Source organism: Pseudoliparis swirei, chromosome 9, assembly GCF_029220125.1.
Source record: "Pseudoliparis swirei isolate HS2019 ecotype Mariana Trench chromosome 9, NWPU_hadal_v1, whole genome shotgun sequence".
NCBI lineage: Eukaryota > Metazoa > Chordata > Actinopteri > Perciformes > Liparidae > Pseudoliparis > Pseudoliparis swirei.
In genome coordinates, this window is record NC_079396.1 from 11,777,001 (window position 1) to 11,798,872 (window position 21,872).

At 41.8% G+C, this 21,872-nt stretch overlaps 1 protein-coding gene across 2 annotated transcripts; it reads right to left on the minus strand.

Moving 5' to 3' along the window:
- Positions 1-529: 529 nt before the first annotated feature.
- Positions 530-13,716, minus strand: plekhn1 (pleckstrin homology domain containing, family N member 1). Of its 2 annotated transcripts, none has more exons than XM_056423284.1 (16): positions 13,581-13,716; positions 11,811-11,898; positions 11,468-11,629; positions 9,958-10,038; positions 9,379-9,469; positions 7,418-7,551; positions 6,813-6,962; positions 5,833-5,910; positions 5,655-5,730; positions 5,236-5,381; positions 4,843-4,995; positions 3,915-4,148; positions 3,210-3,365; positions 2,539-2,802; positions 2,260-2,317; positions 530-1,358 (listed from the first exon to the last, which is right to left on the minus strand). In XM_056423284.1, exons 1-16 carry the CDS (start codon positions 13,652-13,654, stop codon positions 1,174-1,176), a joined length of 2,130 nt encoding a protein of 709 aa, XP_056279259.1. In that variant the 5' UTR covers positions 13,655-13,716; the 3' UTR covers positions 530-1,173. The 2 variants fall into 2 exon arrangements, with proteins under 2 accessions (XP_056279259.1, XP_056279258.1); XM_056423283.1 differs by having other exon boundaries at positions 11,811-11,901.
- Between the last annotated feature and the right edge of the window lie 8,156 nt (positions 13,717-21,872).

The window sequence follows — 21,872 nt, forward strand, 5'->3', positions numbered from 1 at the left end:
TCAGGGCTCTCAAGTCTCACGCTCTGATGGAAATGTCACTCTTGCCTGTCTTCAAAACCTGAGAGCCCTGATACTTTATATGTCCAAATATAATCTTGAGTAACTCAGACCTGAAAAGCAAACACTATTAAGTATTGAATTCATATGGCAATGATGTTTTTGTAATTTGGAGGCATATCATCACCTTTTAACAACCGTATGTATATGTTATATTTACACATCCAGCTACGCAACACTTAGTTCTGTTTTTGGTTTCAAGAATCTCCCGAATAAGTCAAATGAAATAAAATACTATATCTGGCTCCCAAGCTGCTAACGGCTCCACGATGTTGACCAGCTGGTGGAAAACCGTTTCTGCTGGTGCGGAGGAGGTCGTGGACCGGGCACGAGTTTATGCAGAAAACAGCTGCAGAGCTTCACATTCAGATGATGATAAGTTCATCACTGAGTGACCGTGACATTGTTCCCACATTGACATTTTTTATATCTTCACTTTAAGACTTTAATCAAAACAAAGAGAAACTTGTCGACAAGTTTTAGAGTTTTATTTCCAAATATAAATAAACACCTCAAACAAAAATACAAAAGGAAGCCACACAGGTAGCGGTACAGTACTGTGGTAGTAATAGTAATATTAGCACCTTGAAGGCCGTCGGTTGAAGCCACATCTAATTGCCTTGATTATACAGCATAATAAAATAATAAATGTACAACATTTACAAAAATATACATTCTCTATAAAGCCCTGATGGAATGTTGTTTTTAGTTTTAAATAAAACAAAAGAAAATATAACAATAAGTAAACTGGACAGCATGTTACAAAATACTGCTTTTGCACTACATATGAAACCTTTAGTGCAATATCATAATACATAAAAGAAATAACGCTACAGCGACACAGCATATACACTGTGCTGTCCTCTCCGTTGAATGCTACATATTAAACAGAAGTCAGTCTGCTATTACTGTTCTTAGCCCGTTCCTCTTCATACCTGCACTCATCGTTCCTCTGCTTGGCTACCCAACATCTAACAATGTGAGTGGTGGGGTTTGTTGGGTCGTACTGTATGCAGCAGGAGCAACACGGGCTGTGCTCGTTGGCGTTTTATTATCCCTCTGATAGAGATCTATTGTTTGCACACGTCCAGACCAGTGCCGGGCTATTGTTTTGTTTTATGACCATCTCTGCTGGGTTGCCATGGCACCAAGGCCTCTGGCCCCAAAGTCTAATCCTGTCCGGTGTGTCGAAATTCTAGACATCGGCTGAATCATTCTAGTATCACAGTCGTACTGCCAAATGTTGTCATAGTCCATTTCCTGATCATCTGGTTCTGTGGGTTCAAGGTACGAGTGGAGATCTGTAAGAGCGAGAAGATTCCCAGGCTTTTAGTTTCAAACAATGAGAGACAAACCTCGCCCTGAATACACACAAACACATCCCGACATACATGTGGTGTGATTGGCCTTGTACCAACATATAATCTTACAACCAGTAGTGTAACATGCCACTACTGCACCACCTTCATTTGTTATGCATTTGTTTCGAATGGGGAAGCAATATGTCACCTGTCAAATGAAATGATTGGCTCATTGCCCATGTTAGAATCAAAGTGGGAATCGAGGTGAAGCGCAGGTTAATTCTAGTGTGGATTTCATCTGTGATAAAAAGAGCCTGTAGGTACAAGTGTAACCCCACACAGTTGTGCGCTGTCAATCACAGGGCAGGAGTAAAGCAGTGTTCTCTTACACTGGGCTCTCCCCCACATGGGACATCTGCACAAGTGGCATTTGGAGCTGCAGTAATCTCCATTTCATTGGCACATTTATGCATTCCCTGCACTTTCTCTTCTGTAGCCTTTAGGCTTCTGACAGATAGACCCAGGAGTTCAATCAGTGCAAAGTGCATGCAGTGTTTAATTTAAGGTGTAATGGAGTGTGAGCAATGTCCTGTGTCCTTGGTGGTATTTAGGAAGGCGGCTGCTAGTAATGAACTCCATAACTCACACTTGTGAGGAAATATGATGCTGCAGTGTTATAGCTACCATCTAAGACGGTGGCCATTGTTTCTAAATAGAAATCAAATCTGAATATAGCCATGCCAAAAAACTAAGCAATGCCTTATTTGGTTTGACAAAATAAAAACTCTGAATTCTTTTTTTTATTAGGACTGGTAATATATAATTATTTATTCTAAACTGTGCACACAGGCCCACTATCGATAAACAGGAATGCTCCTGACTGCATGCCTTCACTTCTTACCTGGTGAGTAACCATATGGCATTTGAAGGGTGTTCCTCACAGAGTTCACCGGGAGGATCTATGAGAAGATATGAAAACAGAACAAAGTTACTCCCTGTGATCAGCCATAACAAACATTCTTACGTTCCCAAAAATATGTATTTCATCTGCGGCATCTGTTCAAATATCACCTGCAGAACAAGTATATACACAAGCTCTGCTACCACACCGCGCGTTGCCCTTTCACTTTCCAGAAACCAAAGTGTTGTCCTGGGAGAGGAGTATCTCTGTGTTTCTCACCTGCTCTTGCACTTGGCCGGGCGCAGGCAGCAGCTTGAGCCTCGACACGGCCTCGGCTCTCTGCTCTGCTTGGCTTTGAGCGCCCTCCATCTCCAGGCTCAGAGCCTGGCCCTGGGAGTTGGTCAGGACCAGGCTTCTCCTGCAGTGCCTCCCCATGGGAGGGGTTTGGAGCTGGAAGGAGGAGGGTAGGAGCTCGGCCCCCTGCTGCTGCTGCTGCTGCTGCTGCTGCTGGTGGTGATGAATTGGCTCTTGCCAGCTCTGCTGCTAAAGAACGGAGACAGAAGCGTCAGAGAAGGGAAACAATAAGCATGAAAAGTTCAGATGATAAATATGGAAGATCATTTGACTATGGGGTCAAATAGATTTGTGATAAGAGTCAAACTGAAATGAATACATTTAGTTATATAATCAACATGTAACTGAGCTGGTTCGAGGTCATTTAACCTTTGGAATAGTGAAACATGTCATCTATGGATTTTAGATTTAGTAATAGTTCAATCTTACATGCATGTGAATGAGGCCCCCACATTTGAAGCAATCTTAGATGCATGTATCCAAGTCTCTGCATGAACTAATCACTCCTATTCTTTCACTGAACATGTCCATGGGTGTGCACTGTCTGATATCCGACAGGCTGCGCAGATGTAAATTGAACCCGTGGATCCACTTACCACTGGCCTGGCGTCATTCAGGGAGTAGATTTCGGGGCTGCAGGGCTCATCATACAGGGGCGACAAGGGCTGTCGGGGGGCGCACATGTCCGAGTGGCGCTGGAGGGCGTTCAGGGAGTAGTTCATGGATGTCTGAGGAGTGCTCCAGCTGTTGGACTGATCATAAAAAATCAGTTAGTTTAAAGCACTAAACAATGAGAGGAAAATCCACTACTCCTTTCCCATATGTCTCTTTGTCTCTATCTGTATTTCTCTCTCTCTCTTTCTCTCTTCAGGTTCACAGAAGTCAATCACATGAGCCCCAATGTAGGATCAGATTACAAAATGCAGGTGTTGGACCAAGGCAGCATTTCTGGTGTGAATCTGTTGCCTTGAAAATCTACTTCGGCAGTCGGTGTTGTATAGAACCTGAACTTCCAGCTGCCATAGTGATGATAGAGATAAGTGGAGTACATGTTTTCTCATTAGAGGCTTAGGTTTTGTTTATGAACTATAATAGAGCTTTCATCATAGCCCCGTCAAAAAGAGTGATCTTTCGACCCCATGTCTGCACCAATGCAACTATTACCCCATATGTTAACACCATATGTATGAGTCCTCTCAGCTGACTGCTTGGTGCGTCTATTTTAGTTACTGCTCACATGACATGTAAAATAAGTCGACAGCCTCAAGTGGAATATTCCGTTAGCCGCCAGACTGAATTACCTTGACAAGCGGGGCTTTCTGTGAGCAGGCACGGTGCGCGGCAGAGTAGGGTGTGCTGTAGACCTGAGACCGCACCGAGCCCTCGGCGGGCTGGAGGTAGGAGCTGCCCTGGGGGGAGGAGTAGCGCAGTGACAAAGGTTGTAGGTCGCGCTCTGGCCTGGTGTGTGAAGACACGCTGTTGGTCCGGCTGCCCAGGCGGGCCGTCTCAGTTGAGGAGGGATGACTGGAGCTGTACTGTAGAGAAACAAACACATGCAGTGCAACAGTCAGACAAGAGCTGTGGCTTTTAAACACAGATGGCATCATGTATTATGGACTGTTTCGACTCTCTGCAGCAGTAGGTTTCAGGATTATCCTTTTTTTCTTTTGTGAACACAGTCGTCTGAGTGCGAGAGGAAAAAGTTATCCATCAGTTTAATTGGGAGGGTGGTCATTCAGGTCAGGAGCTGAACAACATGTCTTCTGGGCAGTGAGCCGTCTCCCCTTTAAGCGAATTGGATGGGCAGTCGGCCTTACATAGCCCCTCGCCCGTGGGAGTTTGGTCAACAGTCCTGATAATGCAGTGTGCTTCAGTACTTCTTCACGAGACTGAAGTTTACCAACACACTTTTCACTGCTTAATTAGCTTGTGCAGTACGACTCTCTTATTTCCCTCTGTTGAGTAGATTTTTATCTTTTTGGGGGGATAAATTACAGACTTTTTTTTGATCATTTTAACTGGAAGGTCTGAGGATCATCACCTAAACAGGAGCGGTTTGGTCTCAAGGCTTAATAATTAACTTTGAAAAAGAAAGGTGCTACTGCTCAGCTCCACCAAAGATAAACACAACTTTTTCTTTTGCAATATATAACTAACTCCTACCACAAAAATTGTATTGTTGGCATGGTTGCTTTGTTTTATTAGTTCAAGAATATACAGATGACTTACACAGAGCGGTTCGGTGTATCCCGGGGAGAGAGGGTTGTCTTCATGAATGGGTAACTGAAGGTTGTGGGTCCCACATCCACTCGAGGAATGGCTGAACTTAAGAGACTCAGCGCGTCCATGGCTGTTTCCACTCCATCTGTCAAACTGTGGAGTCTGTTGTGAAAAAATACTTGAAGTTAAACTATTTGACTGAGAACCGCTGAGCATCAGACTTGACTTTCTTTTACTAGACTTCTATTCGACTGTTGACATAGTAGCAGTAGTATTTGTAGAAGTTGTAAATCATAGCCATGCTGAATGTTAATGTACAAAAGGCCAATGTTGTCTTCTCTTTGTCACTTGTCCTCATACTTGAGTTGCGTAATTGTTGAAAGGAAAAGGGGCGGGTCTCACCTCGCTGTGCGTTGGGGTGTAGATGATGTCATACACAGGGGGCGGGGGGCTGAGAACAGGCACGTCAGCACTTTTGAAATGTTGGATCCAGTTGCAGAACTCGGCTCTATCGAGACACGACACCACTATGGGGTTGATCAGCTTCCCTGGTAAGAAACAGAGGGGGGGAGGGGACAAAGCCTGTCATTCGGTCCGTTCAGTCACTGGAATGTGCAACAGTCAGATTGTCATTCACTGGGGATAAAACCAGCTCATTCATGGAGGGTGACATTCTGTGACGCGAGCGGATTCATGGAAAAGGCCACATAGCGTAAATGAATGCATAAGAATGTCCACTGATTTAAATCCCTCTAACGTGTCTTTTTAAATGGCAGCGTGCTACAGAGACGGCAGTAGAGCAGCTCACGCAATGCACTTACCTTCGATCATGAAGGTGTTGGGCTTGACGTCTTGGCAGGGTGTGGTCACAGTAATCATGTTGAGCGGAAGCTTTCCCTGTAATCATAATGACTCTTTCACACAAGTCGTTGACGCTGACATGCTGTATGCAAACAGCTCAGGATATGATTCATGTTAAGAGTGAAAGGTCAGTGCTACCTTATAGAAGAGCCCATTCTCCTCTGATAGGATGATCAGCGTCGATGGGTACAACACCAGCAGTCTGTCACTCTGTTCCTGTGGGCACAAGATTACACCTGCTAATAAGCTTACAATAATATTACACATGAGCAGAATACTATTGTCATGTATAGCGTATACCAGTGGACCATTTCCTAGGATGTGTTTGTGTTTCACGTTTTTATATTGTACAAAAAGAAATGTCACCACGCGCTTTTTTCTAAAAAAGAAAGAAAACCAGCCGTGGTAGTTCCAGTAATTCTGACCATGTGAAGAGTGAATTATACAAAGCTAAGAGGACACCGTGAGACCTGGTGCAAACATTTAAAAAATACCATAATCATGTTTTAATACTTAATTGCGAGGCACAGTTAGTCGAAACCAGTTAGTGGAGCATTTAAAGGTGCGGCAGTTTATGTTTCCCCTCCCTCGCGGAGGGTGTGTCTGGATAGACAGCTGACATTCCAGCTGTGAGGTGAGTCGGGCACACACACACACACACACTCTTGCCCTAAATTTCACACACTTCAATTGGGTTGCCGCAATTTCCCACAGTGAATTAAATATGGATATCCACGCAAGATGTGTCATGACTACGGTTTTATCGACTGTCCTGTGAAGCTGTGTCAGCATTATCGGTCTGTGATTCGGTTTACAAGAATCATGTTTTTGGTTGCAGGTGTCGGACGCTGTCTTACACCTCGACAAGAAAATAAAGGTAGTGGTGTTAAATTGGCAGGAGACAAAATACAGACTCGTTTCATTGCACAATTTCAAAACTCTGTGAGTCACTTGGACTTAGAGCTGATGCAGATGCTTTTATTCATCATGTGAGAACATGTGTGTGTGCTGAGGTACAGTCTGCTACTGTATATCTTCATAAATAGGCAACAGCAGACTTCTACCTCGTCTGACCGATCCGAGTGATTCGCTCTTGATAAGCAGCAGTGACGTCTTACCTGACAGGGAAGGTGCTGCAGTTGGACTTTAGTAACATAGGTGATGGTGCCCAGGCTGTCCCTCTGAGAGCCCTCCCACTCGTAGATGGGCTCTCTGTTTACGGAGTTCCTCAGCTCCTCCCTGCCCTCACAGGACTCGTCTTGCTTTAGCTACAATAGGTACACAGGGGGAAATCAACAACACGGTCAATATGAACAGTTTATCTCTTCAGCTAATATAAACATGTTGATTTGGATATTTCTTTTTCTGAGAATGTCAATTGGCTTTGTGTCCTGAGGCTCCTACACTGAGGCCTATAAATGTATCATCAGTTCAGTTGTTTTCTTCTGTCGTGACCCGTCTAGGGTCATGTGTTTCATCAGCCATTTGCCCACCTGTGGGTGGGGAGTCAGCACTACAGCCCTTTGCAGATGTGAGGGTTCGTTTGATGTTGGCTGTGATGCGGCCATTGCCGCTCCCTAGTATCAAGGCCTCAGGGAAAGCCAGTAGTGACCTCCTACTTGACTCACACACACCCTGTTTTCATCAGAAGTGGTTTGTATCAGTTTGTATGCAACTTGAAGCCTGTTCGGAGCGAGGTAGCATCAACAAAGCTGTGACTTACTTTCACTCTGGTGTAGCTTTCCTGTACAATTGGACTGCCCCCATTGGCCTCAATGTTGTCTTTGAGCAGGCCAAACCACATGTCCATGTCTTCTTGGTTGGAACAGTAGATGACGATGGGGTTAAGGCTCACACCTGCAGGGTTCAAAGGTCACAAGTTCAAAAAGCGAAAGTGTTCGCAAGGCTTCTCTTTCTGAGCCTCTCTGCCGTGGTGGAGAATCGTTAATGGTGTTCACAATCTGACTGTTTAGAACATGTGTGCAACAAGTACAATAAACATTAACACATGTTCAAGACCATAAAGCACATGGAAGGCCTCTCGTGGAAGATGACCCATGACCGACTTCGTTTGACATTTAACAATCATAGCAGACTCTTCCTCCCACAGAGCTGCTTACCCAGGAGGAGTTAACAGCTCCTGGGATGAAAAGAGTTGGAATCCTTCTCTATCTATCAGGCCCACATACCAGAGATAAACAGCAGAGATAGCCCCTTGGCTTTGCAACTGTAATTGCCAGGAACCGTAGGCTGCTGACTGCTCCTTAATCAGCAGCCTCTCTGGACTCATCTGTTGACCTCTTTATTCATCTTAATTTAGATCTTCACCAGAGCACTCTCTTTAAAAAATGTTCCCCCCATTTTCAAGCATGTGAGTGAAAAGTCTTGGGACTGAAAGCCCATAATGAATCAAAAACCTCTCGACACTTTCAGTTTACAGAGGTTATTAACTGTTGTTCAGAGCAATTGACTGTCATTAGCTAACTAAATATCTAACTTTCACAGCCACATTACCTCAAACTTAACACAAATCATCTGAAGGCTTCCGGGAATTGTTTACAGACCCTCTCATGCTGCGCTCGCTTCGTCACTCTCGAAAAACTCTCCAAAAGCACTTTATGGTAAAGCTGAATCATATTCTCAGCTGAACGAAAGGAGGACGTAGGAGGAAATCTCTCCATGAGCTCTTTAACTTGACTCAGGATATCGTCACGCTTCCTCGATACAGTCAGGGATGCCTCCCATAAAGCAAATAAAGCTTCACACTGAACAAGGAAAACAACTGCAATACAATACCACAAAATAACAAGCTCGATCCGGGAAATTGCAACGTTGAATTTGAGAAAGCAGCACCAAAGAGTGTCAACATTATGACAGCAGAGATGTGTTTAGGTTTCAGTCAGATAGTAATGATAAAGAAACATAATGACAGAAACCTGACACGCTTCATCACTTGGATTGGCTTTTCATTTTTTCCGCTGTGTAATTAAATGTTAACCCCTGATTTTACTGATTTATTGTTTCCCAGGCAAGGACAAAAGAACCCTTGTCCCGACAACAGATTATTCCTCCTTAATTAAAAGAAGTCAAGTTTCAGGTTGTTTTTGTTCATTCTGAGTTTATTGTCACTGGCGTTTCCACTGGACATCAACCTGAGCGGCTGTTGGAATGTGCCGTAGAATAAATGCGGTGACAAGGCTCAGAGCTTTAACCGGGCTTTCCTTCACAACAGCTGGGCTGGCTGAAGTGCACCTGTTGTCTAACAAGCGGGTCTTTAAGGCCAGTTTGCCCCCTGACCAAGGGTGAAGGGGGCCCAGCTCTAGTTAGTCTTGGGGTTGAGTGGAGGTGAAGAGGGTCGAGGCACTTTTGAATCACAGGAATGTGATAACATAGGAAACGCTGCAGTTTGAAAATAGTGTGTTTGTTTCCTGCTGGTTATATATCCGGGGGAAATTCTTACTTAAATCAATAACTGACATTCAAGTGAAAAGACCAGGATTCTCACACCAGCTCTGGTTAATCTTCTCTTTTTTTTACAGCCACTTCTGGATTTGCTGGTTTTCAGTCTGAGTGATTGATTAGCCGAACTCAAAACAACACATAAAACCTAGAAATTATGATTACAAAATTCTCGGACTCTATGCCAACACCCACTTGTATCCTCACTTGTGAAGTCGAACGTACCGTTTATTTGAAAGGTGAATTCCTGGGGTGGGCTGTTGTTGCAGTTCTGTTGTAGGCGGCAGATGGTGAGTTCTTTCAGCGGAAGAGTTCCCTGCACACAAAACAACAAAAAGCTCTGTCATGCTTCTTTGTAAAATCCCCAAAAATCTAATTTGTTATACCAAAAGCAGTCTAGACAACATCTTGCACCTCTGAATTTTAACAAAGTATTAATCACCTTGACACTGAGGTCAGCCTTCATGATGTTTTCATGTCTGCCGTCATCTATATTGTGACTAACACTGTATACAGGTGCTGCTGTCTTTGACATGGAGTTGAGGTCTTACTCGACACAGTAAAACAGTAAAACTATGATTAATGGCTGCTCATGCTTTATGAGACAGGTGAAGAAGCGTTGTCATGTTTAGCAACACAACGCTGGTTGACAGGGTACGCATGTCAGAAGGAATGATGACATCATATAACAACCCAGAGAAATAAGTCAATACTTGGGAACCATCAATTTCAAAGGAAGGATTGTGATAATATTACATATATTTATCATATTAATGTTATTATTACCTCAGTAAAACAACTCACCTGGTATGTCAGTCCAGTTGTGTTGTTGGAGACAAAATGAAGGTGTGTCTGGAAGAGGTCAAGGTAGCAATCATGTACATCCTGGAGAGATAATTAGAGAAGTTAAAAGTGAAAGAGAGGCAAATTAGGTAACAATTCAAATGATCAATTATCTTCTTTCAATGTAATCACATTGAGATATTGTGACATACTAACAACATTTTCTGATCTGGAATCTGAATTGACTAGAAATCTGCTTTTGGGAATGCCGCAGTGTAGTTTAATTAAACTATCGTCTTAATCTGTTTAGTCTGTATTTGTTTGCATGCATGTAAACTCAGTCAGTGTATAGCTGAACATATTTATTTATTTATTCACTGCACAAGAACCCTGTACTCTTCATTTGTCAACTATTCTATTCACACAGGAACAAAGAAAAGATAGTATAAGTTTATTTCATATAGAGTATTTATTTATTGAATTACCAAACATGCTATATCAGGAATCAGGTAATCGAGATATCAAATTAGCTAGATCGTGATAGAAGATGTTTGCCTCGTCCTAATGCGGCTACAGTGTTCATAAAACTGAGTCCTGTTAGTGAGAATGAATGTCTCATCAGAACACTACAATCCTTGTTTTACGGTGTTATAAAACACCCATACAGGGTACAGCATACTTTTAAATAGCAAACTAATCGGTACAATCAGCAGCTTTAGTGTTGAGATGAAACCGTACATGTCTGAAGGCCCATGCTGTCCTCTAATGTCTGTTCAGATGTTTGTCTCAGACGAGGAAAGAGGCAAATATGAGATGAATTATTCTCTCAATCCCAGCCACAGGTTATCTTTTATAATCTATTTCATATTGGAACATTGTATTCCTTCATCATCCCCATGATTGATGATCATGATTTGGTAGGCTTGGTAAGGATTCTGCACTGACATGAATCACTAATGTCGTTTTGACATTAGTGATTCATGTTTAGGCTTCGTAATATACGATTTCCTCCTGTGTGGTAATATTCTTCTGTTTATAATACAATGTGTTCTTTTGCTGTAATAACGCTGTACCGTCAGCCAGTCTTTTCTGTTTTCTTTTTGACAGCGCTGTTGTGTCACAGCTCTGATTCCCAGAGCGAGGATCCAGTGTGTCCTCTATCAGCCTCTGGGATCAGAGGAACTCTCTACCCTGAGGTTTTCTCTCGCGACGGTTTCACAACCGTAGGAGAAGTGAGCGTGTCCAAACACAGGCTGCGGTCCGCTTAGTGGGAAACGGATTTTTATTATTTACAGCCAGCCACCACGTCAACACCGGCAGCGAGTTTCTGGTGGCCGCAGAGCAACATCCTGCTCTCAACTTGTTCTTTTGGGGGGTTGGACTTCTTCACATAGATGACTGGCATGATGGGTCATTGTAGGTGTGGTCTTTGTTCTAAGACCTCATTATCCACAATAAGGATTGTTTTCTTTGATATCGGCTGTCCTGATATTACAACATAGTCATTAAAAGGTAGTTTTACCCCACTCACCTGGCAATGGGCGAAGCGGAAACGAACTTTGGAACTGTGAATCATCCGTCCGTAATTCTTCACGTTGATGCTGCTCTTCTTCCAGCCGCTGGACAGGTCGTAAGGGAACAAAGGATTCCATTTTATGTTGTCTATCGATTGCAGATCTTTATGGGACATTTCCTGCAACCGGTCATAATGTTAGTGTTTAGACATGACATGAATTAACCAGATAAACTGGCTGTAGAAATCAGAGACACCAATACAAATCAAATTGAATCAAATTGCGCATAAATTGACATTCATAGGCGAGCCGTTTTGTTTGGTGTGCAGATGTTTGAGTGTCATGCCACAAGCTTTTTACCTTCTTCGGGGTGACGGTGCACAAGATATTGATGATGCTGTTGGACTTCTCCTGTCCCTCTTGGGGATAATTCTTCCGAAACAGACGACTGCTGCCAGAGAGAGAGGAAAACCACGTGTTACCACTCACTCTCCAATGTTTATCATCTATTATGTTTGCTGTTCAGTTAACTTTCCAGTGCAGTGTCAACAAGGAATACTTCCTGTTTATGAGAGTTCACTGTTGTCTACTGTTGTCAGATGGAGAGTTGACCTAAATGTCTTTTATTTACTGTGTTGCATTTCAAACTCCGAGTCTGTATTTCCTCTTTTTTTCCACAGCTATCAAGTCGCACACTGAATCTTGGACCACTGATAGAGTCCCATTTTCACAGCAGATGATGATAATTCGTGTCTCGTGTTTTATAATTTGACCGGAGCACCTTCCTTTGTCCTCACTCCATCAATGCCAGCCATTTAAATGTTAAGAACAATCAGGTCTAGTGTTTCTGATAGTGAGGCTATGCAGAGGAGAATCAGCATTCAATGTCCCTCTTTGTTTTGCATGACCCTCATCTGTTACCATTAGCGTCACATCTCGAGGAAGCTCCCTCACTGCAATGATAAGGCAGTAGTACTGCTTTTACAATCTCAGCCTGTTGCTTATCTGCACATACATGTGCCAGTGTCCTCGGTGCAACAACGCAGGCTTTTGTTTGAATGGTGGGAATCAAGGTCTGCCTAATCAGAGAGTCCATGTCCAGCAACAATCATTGATTAGTGTTTAGGGATTGCTGCTGCTCCACTACATCCATGTCTCACCCTGTGCTCATGCACAGGGAATCATTTGAAAGCCATGCACACGGAAGCAGTCGACAGTTGCAAAGCCAAATATAAATAATAGACATGCAGTGGATTTGCACACCCAACATTCTCCAATTCCCCGCTGTGGCATTCACACCTGCTCTCTGTGGGAATACCTGAGCCTGGCCTGTTCACCAACACAATGACTTAGTAGGGCGCCCAGGAAACTTGAACACTGAACGCATTGTCCATGCGGAACCATTGACCTAACTTGGAAGGTGTATCAGTGATCAAGCTTGAGCCGTTGGGTTTTAGAGGGTGGCCATGCCTCTGCTTTTATTTGAAAATCAAGTCACTTGGCACATTTGACAAAACCAGACTCTGAACCATAACACAGCACAGGAGTGAACTGGAGAAGATGTTAATTAGAATCAGATGTGCTGGTCTAATCAGAACATGCCCAGGCATGTAATCCAGTTGGATTAAAGAAAACTAGTTAGAATACCAAGTATAACCCATTAAGGTCAGTCAGATCCATTTATTCATGGTCAAAGCTTTCAGGTCAGCTCACTACAAGCCATATACCAGGTCTCATAAATCAGATATTATCAACTAATTCACTATAACGGCTCAAATGTTAAAGGTAATGAATGGGATCAAATCTTTGTATTTGAGGGAAACCAGATTCATGGACAGCTGGCAGATTATTTTTACAAGGATGCAAAGAGGAGGCAAATGGTAACTGGATCATTGACACCGTTGGCCAGACGGGCACCGCTCAGACTCGACTCCGGGAGTATTCTGTATTACCATATGATCCTGACCCTGGCCTCACAAAATCCCCAACCTCTGTTTAACCCCACCGCTCAAACCCTGAGAAATACCAAGAATTTCTTCCAGCTGAAACACAGTCTAAAATAATTAACTGCAAAATAACTAATGACACACTGACATCACAGTAAGAACACCTGGACTAGTTTGATCTTACCTGTTTCTGCGTATGAAACTCTTGCTGGAGAATCTGAAATTGTGTTGGGGGACACATGACATGCTGCTCCCCATGCTGCTGAGATCTGAAGGTTTTTTACGCCTCGCTGAAGACAAACTTTATTCCTTGTGTGATGAGTGAGTGTTATCCAAGAGTGTGGTGTGCTCCCTGCTGCAGTTAGACTTATACTGAGGGAGAGGAGGGTGAGGGCTGTGGAGTCAGACCGTGAGAGTGTGTCTGCGTAAGAGGGGTGGAGTTTGTGGCTGTGTCACAGGCTTTGTGTGTGTGTGTGTGGGGTGTGTGTGTGTGTCTTTATTTGTGTGTGTTTCTGTGCCTGTGTCTCTGTATATGTGTGTGTGTGTGTGTGTGTGTGTGTGTCTGTGTCTCTGTGCCTGTGTCTCTATGTGTGTGTCTGTGTCTTTGTGTGTGTGTGTGTGTCTCTGTGCCTGTCTGTCTCTGTGTGTGTGTTTGTGTGTGTCTGTGTGGTGAATACCCAGTGGGACTCAGACCTTCTGTGAGTGGCCTCTGTCTGTTAAACCGATCCCAACAACAAAGACAGAGTGAAGTGTGCCATTTCACACCTTCCAGGAGCCAAATGGAGCTCATTCCTGGGTCATCACTGCGTTGCTGGTCACTAAACACGGTGGATGGTGTGTGCCAATCAAGTGGAAGATGGGAGCTTCCACAGGCATGCCCAGACATGAAAAATGCCTGCCCACTTAAGTAGTCTATTTATTATTTCCCCACATACTTTGGACACATCATTGTCATTTTGAAACTTATTTTTCTGGGAAGCCTTGAATGATGGTTGACTCCCTTGTTGTTTCTGTTCTACTCATTTCAAAAGAAGACAAACTGTAGATTTTTAAAATAGACAAAACATTACAGTGCTATTTTAACTGAGGTAAATGTATAACGTTTGTGTTTAATTTGAATATTTTTCTTTAGCCTTTCATTTGTCTGTGGGATGGGAAGGGTCAGGACGTTTGTATATTCAAACTCTCTACACGGCGAGAGGTGTATGCAAACACATCTTGTTTGCATACACCTCTTGGAAAGAGTTTGTTTCTAAATGAGATATCCACAACTTTAAAATGAGCCTAACATAAACTGTTGCTGCTTTTTAAATAGTTAAAATCAGCTTCTGTATTTACATTTTCATGGGAAGTTTGGTATAGTGTACAATACAGCAACATTATGAAGTTAAGTGGGAAGTTAAATCCTCCATCAGAATCAATTATCCGTTGAATTAAATTCATAATTACAAGTTTTAGGTTGCAACACTCTGTTCCATGAACACTGTCAAGTGGTTTTATCCATCAGGCAGACGAGTCAAACACTCGTGATTCTTTGTATTTGCTCAATAATTAGGTCATTGTCTGTAGTGAGCTGCTGTAATCATAAAGTAAACTGGGGCTGCTTGCTGTCAGGTAATGCCAACCTGTTTAGCGGGGTTGTTTAAACGGATGCACCTGAGGCCACAACAGTCATCCGCTTGTTAAAATGAACTGTAGGGTAGTCGTTGTCACCTTCCATTCCTCCAAGTAATGTGCTATTGTTCTTCAAAACCCAGTTTGATGGGCCATAGAGCGAATGAAATGATCAAGTAATTAAATCAATGGATAATTCGATTGAATTGCATGGTGAAAGTAAATACATAAATCATCAAGGTAAGTGATTGACAAGATATAAAGGCAACCAAAGATAATGTCTGTTATCACATCATCGGATGAATTAAATTCACTTACTTGAACCGTTTTGTTTTTCCTCCGTTCCACTGAGTTGATGTCTGCCACTCACATGATTTGCACATAGTGGGGTTTATTCCATAGAACGGTGATACAGCGGGCTCAGACTTTTAAAATCCTAACCGATTAGGAAATTGGGTTGAATCGAACACGTAAGGAGAATCTTCACAGATGAAAATGAGCCTCTCCGGCTCACTTAGTTTTATTGTTGATTGCTGTGCATTGTCCCCGTAAAATAAACAATGAATTAATTCACGGAGGTTGAGAGTGGCCTCAATAGCTGCTGGTGATATTAAAAAGGTATAGAATGTAAAAGTGACTGTCAATACGATTATTAACAAGTTTTCCTGGAAACAGATGAAAGCATGATTTCTCAGAAACGACTGTAATAAACAAAAGACTGTTGCATCATGCAGGAGAATCCTGTGTTTCCATGTTAAGTAAGACAGGACAGAAAAAACTGTGAGATTGAAAGAATACACCTATTTCACAACTCAATATAAACATTTTAAAAAATCCTTTTATATGTTTTGGATCATATCTGTGACTTCCTATTAATGATAATCATCTTTGTCACTATTGTCACCAGGTTTTTGATGGTTTGTATTTTGAGTTTTATTTGGATCAGTTGAAAGAAATCTGATTATATCCGTTTTAAAATAATGTAATCATTTATATTCAGGGGAAAACACATGCGTAGTCTGGTTGTGCAACATCAAGATGAACTAGATAATACTTGCAGACATCATGGTGACTCATTTCTCTGGAAAAGGAAATCTTTTTTCTTTTTTTTCCCAATGAGGTCAATCAGTTTCGGTTAGCGGTCTCAGGTTAGGTGCATCATCCATTTTTCACCAAGATTACAATTATCAGCAAGAATGTAACTATTGCTTCAGTTCATTCGAAACAACCCCAGAGTGGATTGACAGATATACAGCTGCCCAAAAAATACAAACAAGTATTCATCTCCATCTCATCTTAAACTTAATCATATACATATTTCTATGTCTTATTGTGGCTTTGGTCACTCAACAACACTTTGACCATCTCCGTTAAGGTAGTGATGAGGCTGAGAGGTCAGTGTGCTTTAAACCTGCATTCCCTTAAAACCTTTTCCATGACCGGGTTTGGGAGGCTGCTCCTGACCATTCTTGTCTAACTTTCTGAAGCCAATAATCCGACGAGCAGACCGTCGGTAAAAGTGGATGGGAACTACTCGACCCATGTTTTTTCATTCTTCTCACAACTACTTCCATATTTTGTTTTGTGTGTTAATCGGACACACATCATAAACACCACTGGGGAGAGACTGTTTGAAAGATCGCACTGCTTTGCCCATTTTATTGTTTATCTCCCCCCCATCTGTTCAAGTCAGGCTGTTTGTGGATCTAAACTCTTTTGTTGGGCAAAGTATGTGGCATTGTGTGATCTAGCTTATTTAAAGCAATCTTTACAGCACTCTAGCGTGATCGTATACTTTAATTTTGAAAAGCGGCAAGTGTATTTAGATAATTCACTTTGTGGGTTAGTTTACATAACTTCTGTATATCTCACTCCTCCAGTTTTATGTCACATTGTTCACCGGGAAGAGGAAATACCGGATGCCTTGCCAAAAGCAACACTATATCTAGAAAGACAAACAGCCCATTCATTCTTTTTCCCACTCAATTTTTTATGGTGTGGGTCACAGTTCTCAAATGAGCTGTTTCCTAACAGCCCACATAGTTTCCCATTAAAAAGTTAGGGGACTTTATTATTTAGTATGTTTCAGTTTTTCAGTCTGTGCTCACCACAATAATGTATGACATTGAGCCTCTTTCTGCTTTAGTCAGATTATATCTAATTGTACTGTATGTATATTATACTTTAGAGTTTAATCTGCCAGTTTAGTTTGTGTTATTTGTTCCAAGGAAGAGATGTAATGGCCATTTTTATAATGGCATTCCCTCCATGGGTGGTGGGTTGAATTTGGCCCTCCCCAAGGAATCACTCCTTGTGTTTATCCAGACTCAGCTGGTGAGAGCAGCGGTGCTAAAGTCACACCTCAGGCCACTAAAACGGAGTCTGGATATGAGGCTCCCAACATCAGGTGTCCAACAGGAAATCTGACGTGCCAAAGTTCTCACACAGGACGACCATAAAGGAATCGTAATTAGACCGCGGGCCTCCTTTGAAGGCAAGATCAGTCAAAGTCAGATTAACTATTTTTACTGCTCAATTCAGCAGATCCCTGTTTGTGTCGCAAAAAGTTTATATGATTATCGTTGTGAGAGAAAAGACCAAATATAAGATTGTTTTCATTTTGAGGCAGCACACACAAAGATGCACACACAGTATGGAAATTGGACGTCACACATTGGGTTGATTTGATTAATTTCACGACCATAGAAAACAAAAGATGATAACGTCGGCAATGAGACGTGTTGAGACACAATGTTGGACGAGGTTTTGATTACAGTGGGGACTGTGAGAGGTGTTGATTCAAACCACTACACATGTGTGGTGTTGTTTAGGGTGCACTGGTGAATACTGTTTGATTTTAACAAACAGCGCGGCTGTCTTGTGTTGTTACCACCATTTTCCTATTTAAAAAAAACATTTTTTTATGGTTTTAATTTATTGTTTTATTTGATAGGGCCAGTGCATATTAATAAAACATCACTGTAAATGTGCCAGTTTTTTATCAGTAGATGCTGGCCAGATGTAATCCTAAAATTAGAAAGTTATAAATCATTTACCCTTTTACAGTATATGCATGCAAAAAAATAATAAAGGGGGAAAGAATATTAATATAAGTTGAAACATCATTCTAGACACCCTTATAATACATTGTACATTGTCAAATACTATTAAGACAAGCAACACAGAGGCTCATAATTAAACACATGCAAAGCAAATAAATAAGGGATAATTATATTAATAAAAACATGGACTAAAGACTTTATTAAAACATACACAGCCAAAGCACAAAACATAAAAGCATGCAGAGTATGATAAATATATAAACAACGGAACATCAATAAAAGACATGATAGACAGACAAGTGACAGCGAACAGGCCGAGGGAAATTTAGCACGGACACATTGAGGACAGTGAGGTGCAGATATTTTTAATAATTTACTATGAGGCATGGATATTGCATGTTGCTTCACATTACCTTGAAAATCTTCTCAAAATTCTCTTTTAAAGCGGACACACAATATTACTTGATAAACACATTACAGGTGCAATGTGTAATTTCCAGCCAGATGCTTTTACAGCCATCAGTTATTAAACAATATTTATAGTGTGTCTTCTCATGTTGGACTGAGGGCAGACTGGACGTGACGGTAACTTACTCTACAAGACAGGACAGGCTGGTCAGCGTGGTAATTACATATATATATATATATCTGCAGCGTACTATGTAGACATCTTAGACATTAACACAACAACATCTTCACATTCTGTTGATGTTAGTTAATTTTTTTAATGTTTAAAAAAAAGATTTCTGGCCACATCTTGACCCTTTAAAATAACTTACTTGAGTAGCTTTCTTTTGAATGGTGATCTTTACTAATTGCTACTTCATGGCTTTTGTGCTGTAAAGCATTTCTATTATTTAGTCGTGGAGACTGTAGGTCAGTGATGGTTCGATCCCCACCCTAGCCGATGTGTCCTTGAGCAAGGCACTTAACCCTGAATTGCTCCCTGTGTCTACGGTGTATGAATGTAACATGATTGTCAGCCGCTTTGGATAAAAGTATCAGCTAAATGTAATGTAGTGTAGTCCATCCTCTGGAGGTCTTCTCTTGGCTACACCTCATGTTCTTGTCCTTGCTTGAGCATTAAGGCCTTCCACATTATTTCTACTCTGAACACACTTCCATGAGCTGAACAGTCATTGATGCAGTTGAGAGTTTTTTTCCATTTCAGGCCCGGTCTTATCTTAAGTGGTCTATGGTAAGTGTCTGGCCTCTCGCAGTCGGTGCAGTGGTCCAATTGACACTTCAGTCCTTTCAGAGAAGGTGACAGCATCTCCGTGGCCAGATAAGGGCTGAGCAGGCGCCGACACCAGGCGAAAGACGGACAGCTCCAGTGGCAAGAAAGCTGGGAGGACAGAGAGAAGCAACTGGATGCCTCTCTTCCAGAGTGAGCACATGTGTCCAGGTTGTGAACTCATTAGCATCTTCCGAGCAGCGGAGGTGACTCAGCGTTACAGCAATCAGAGACATGGAAAATGTGGTGGATAAAAAGTTTTTAATTGTGTGCTGCCACAACATATAGAGTAAAGTGTGTTATACTTGGTCATAGTTTTATATTTGGCTTAAATTACAACTGCACAGATGGCCGAGAGCGCACACACAGCTCTCTCCCTGAGACGAGGTACAAGAACGCCAGACGTAGATAGACACAGCGGCCTTGTGCTGTTCCAGTATTAACCGGTAGAAAGGAGACTAGAGCAAGGGCCGGGATGCTGAGACACAATAACGATAAGAGAGTGACCAGGGGGGAGACGTCAGCAAGAAGCTCCACATTCCTTAAAGTAACCGGCTTGAACTGGGGCAGGGGTTAAACGGAGTGATGAGAAATGTGTAATGAGGGAGTGGACGGAGGAGCACATGCATCGAATGTGATGTTATAGACAATATGTCAATGTGTTTGTTCGGGAGTTGGGAAAGACAGATGTGTAGGGAGGTTGTTGTCTTTAATACTGGACCCAACTTAGGTTTATTTGTGAAACTGTTGGTTACAAATAAATCTCTGTGAACTGAACTCTGATGCAAACGCTCTGTGTTCTGTGGGTGTTTGATTACTGAGGTCCAGTGGGTGAGTATCCTGTTGCGTCTCACCAGCAGTCAGATAGATGATGATGATGATGATGATGATATATACTTTATTAATCCCCAAGGGGAAATTTGTCGTAACAGTAGCAGCACCAATAAACTAAACACACAAGAATAAAAAATTAAATATAAAATATAAAAAACAGGGATGAAAGATATAGAAGTATACAAAGTAAAATATAAAATAAAATATATATATGTATATATACAACATATATGCATACACAATACACAATACTAATGACAAATTAAATTAAATATAAACATATTAAATATAGACAGTGTGCAAAATGCAAAGTGTGTGTAGTGCAAATGAAAATGCAGTGTGTGTATGTGTGTAGTGTAAATGAAAATTAAATGTGTGTGTATGTGTGTAGTGTAAATGAAAATGAAATGTGTGTCTATGTGTGTAGTGTAAATAAATGAAATGTGTGAAGTGCAGATCAACATAGTGTAAATATTAAGTTATTATTACAGTTATTGCACTATGATCTGGCAAGAGGTGATCTGTTGTAGAGCCTCATAGCCGTCGGCAGGAATGTTCTCCTGTATCTGTCCTTGTGGCAGCGGAGCGTGAGGAGACGTCTGGAGAAAGTCCTCCTCTGTCCCTGTAGGAGGTGGTGGAGAGGGTGGTCCGGGTTGTCCAATATGGACACACGTTTATTCAACGTCCTCCTCTCCACCACCTGTTCCAGGTGCTCCAGCTGGCAGCCGATGATGGAGCCAGCCTTCCTAACCAGTTTGTTAAGACGGCTGGTGTCACCGGCTCCGATGCTGCTCCCCCAGCAGACAATGGCAAAGTGCAGTACACTGGTCACAACCGACTGAGAGATACACGTTTATACAGCATCAGGTAAAGAGATGAGTCAGCATCGATCATAAGGGAAGAAATCCAGTCACAACAAAACACAAAAGCAGGACACCTCTGGAACACTCTTCATGTACGCACTAGCAGAACGTATCACTCTTTTGAACACGGCCTGAAGAACTAGCTTTTTGGCAATCAGATGTGTGCACGTGAATCGTGACTCCCTCCTCAGTGATTGTGTATATACTTATTGCTTTTTATGTTTTTTTAATGATGGCCAGTATTTGATCGTAACTTGTATGTTTATTGCTTTTTATGATGTTTCTGTGATAAACTTTTTCTCCATTAGTGAAGGCTTGTAATATCTGGCCACAGGGACGAGTTGACATTTAGCCTTAGCTAAGACTGACACATTTACCCCTGGGTTGATTAATGTGCACGGTCCCTATTAAAATAAATAAATAAATGAATGAAATGAAATGAAAAGCCCACGCATGCCTTTAAATCCTAACACACACACATGCATACATGTGACACTCCAACCTCAATCTATCTATTCAGTTATATTTGAATGAGACAATAAATGTAACGGATCATATGAATGGACAATGAATAAAACGATTATGTCTCAGGAATGTTTTTTAATAAATGTATGTGGACAGTGTGATTGTGTCTGCTGAAATTTTTTTTTTTTTTAAACTGACTCCCTCTATATGCAACCACGATACATGCTTTTATTTTCACACTCAAACATCACAAGTACAGCAAAGACCCAAACACATGTGCACAGATGTTGTCCTAAAAAATATTAAACTTGCTGTATGTGCAGCTGGAATCTTTAGTTCTCTAAATTAAAAGCTGTATGTGCTTAGCATTGTGTATATTTGGCCAGTGTCTCTATGCATTTTGG